Raw genomic sequence first — 1,725 nt, 5'->3', positions numbered from 1 at the left:
TTGTTCCAGCTAGCGGGACTGGCCTAAGGGATTTTAAAGGGGTTTTAATTACTTTTAAATTTGACATATTTAAATATTTCGTTTTAATCAAATTTTAATTAGGTATAATATGTATAATATGTTAGTATTTTATCCAATTGTCAGCCGCCCTGAGTCCGCAAGGAGAAGGGCGGGATATAAATGTAATTAATAAATAAAAAATAAATAAATGGTTCAGGTACAATCCTCTGCACCTCTTTAAGCCTGTTTAGTGCCTTGCGTGACCTTTGTTCTTCTTTCTGGGATGACAGCTTGAGAAGATCATAATAGATGTCTCGTGGAGATCATAAAGTCTTTACTTGTATATCCTACAATGCTTCCATGCCACATTGGACTATGACACTATGGGGGATTTAAGCATAAGCACTTGCTGCAGTACTACTAGTCCTCAGGCAAGTGTTTCCCCAAGTCTCTCTCAAGCCATTCCTGATGTCCTTCACATATTATTTGTAGTATCTAAGGAGCTTCTTAATGTCTCCTATAACAAAGTTACATTGCTCTTACCACTGACTCAATTCCCACTAGAGTATCTTATCACTTCAAAGTTACCCTGATATTTTGGTATACAGCTAAATATTGTCCTGTTTACATTCAGGTAGCAAGATTAGATCAAAAACCAGCACAATGCTCTTGTGATAAGATCAGTGGGCCAAACTATAATCCAAAAACAAGTCCAGAAGTTGAAACATAAACATGAAAAATTAACCGTTCTCAGGATTAAGCAGCCAGGTGTTATCCAGTCGAAGTAAAATTCAGAAGTTCCAGGAAACTAAGGATGGTCTAGAGTCCAGACACAAGGTCATATTGATACTCAACGTTTACAAGCCCTTGACTGTGTTTAGATGTTCTGGTGACTTCTGGTGATCAGAAATTATAACTACGGTAGCAGCTAGGAGCATCCTGTTGGCTGAATGCTGCTTTGAGCAGAAAGCAATTTGAAAAAAATGTCATTTTCTCCCCCAGTTTCCTGTGGAGACCCTCCCGCAGTTGAGAATGCCAGGCACTTTGGCAAAAAGAAAGACCGCTATGAGATCAACGCTTTGGTGCGCTACCAGTGCAATCAGGGTTACATACAGCGGCACGTGCCTATCGTCCGATGCCAATCAAATGGGCAATGGGAAGAGCCTCGGATAGCCTGTATAGACTGTACGTAAGGTTTTCTGGCGAATGTTTCAGCATTTGTACCCACAGCCCTTTCCCCTATAACCAACAGAGGGAGGGCATGGCGGCTCAAACGGAAATTTACAATAATGTATACATGATGTTATATTGATGCCTTTAATTGTCTGGGTTTGCATTCCCACGGTTTATAAACCAAACTGGTTAGTTCTGACTACGTAGCTGGTATGCAAAAACTATATTAAGTATTTCTGGATTTTAGAGGGGGAGGAAGGGGAGGGGGTAAGGTTTGGGTAGAATTTGCCTGGGGTGACTAAGTGAAGTAGACAACTAGGAAGGGAAAAAAATAAAGTAGAAGGAGAGACGTTGTTTTTTTCTCTTGATAGAATTAGAACTGCTTCTCTCTATCCTGTTCACACTTTTTTCTATCAACCACCTACTCATTTGTAATGTTCTTTTAATTAGGAGGGAAATCCCTGAAAGACTTTCCACAAATGAGATTTAAACCTGCTTTCAATTAAGACAATGCCTGCACTGCTGCAGAAGCGTCCCTGGTGTCCTGTGTTT

General features: G+C 40.1%; 1 protein-coding gene across 1 annotated transcript in view; it reads left to right on the top strand.

Annotated features, from left to right (window-relative positions):
• The window catches only part of LOC107299219 (aggrecan core protein-like), a gene marked incomplete at its 5' end in the record, with an annotated part of 7,166 nt that overhangs the window by 2,043 nt on the left and 3,398 nt on the right, over positions 1-1,725 (top strand). Inside the window, one exon of the mRNA XM_015828584.1 lies at positions 1,003-1,185. Coding sequence (XP_015684070.1) covers positions 1,003-1,185 — 183 coding nt within the window. The remainder of the gene's footprint in view (positions 1-1,002; positions 1,186-1,725) is intronic.

Source organism: Protobothrops mucrosquamatus, unplaced genomic scaffold, assembly GCF_001527695.2.
Source record: "Protobothrops mucrosquamatus isolate PMUCROS unplaced genomic scaffold, P.Mucros_1.0 scaffold4690, whole genome shotgun sequence".
NCBI lineage: Eukaryota > Metazoa > Chordata > Lepidosauria > Squamata > Viperidae > Protobothrops > Protobothrops mucrosquamatus.
The sequence above is the reverse complement of the archived record's forward strand: the minus strand, read 5'-3'. Positions and strand labels throughout refer to the sequence as shown.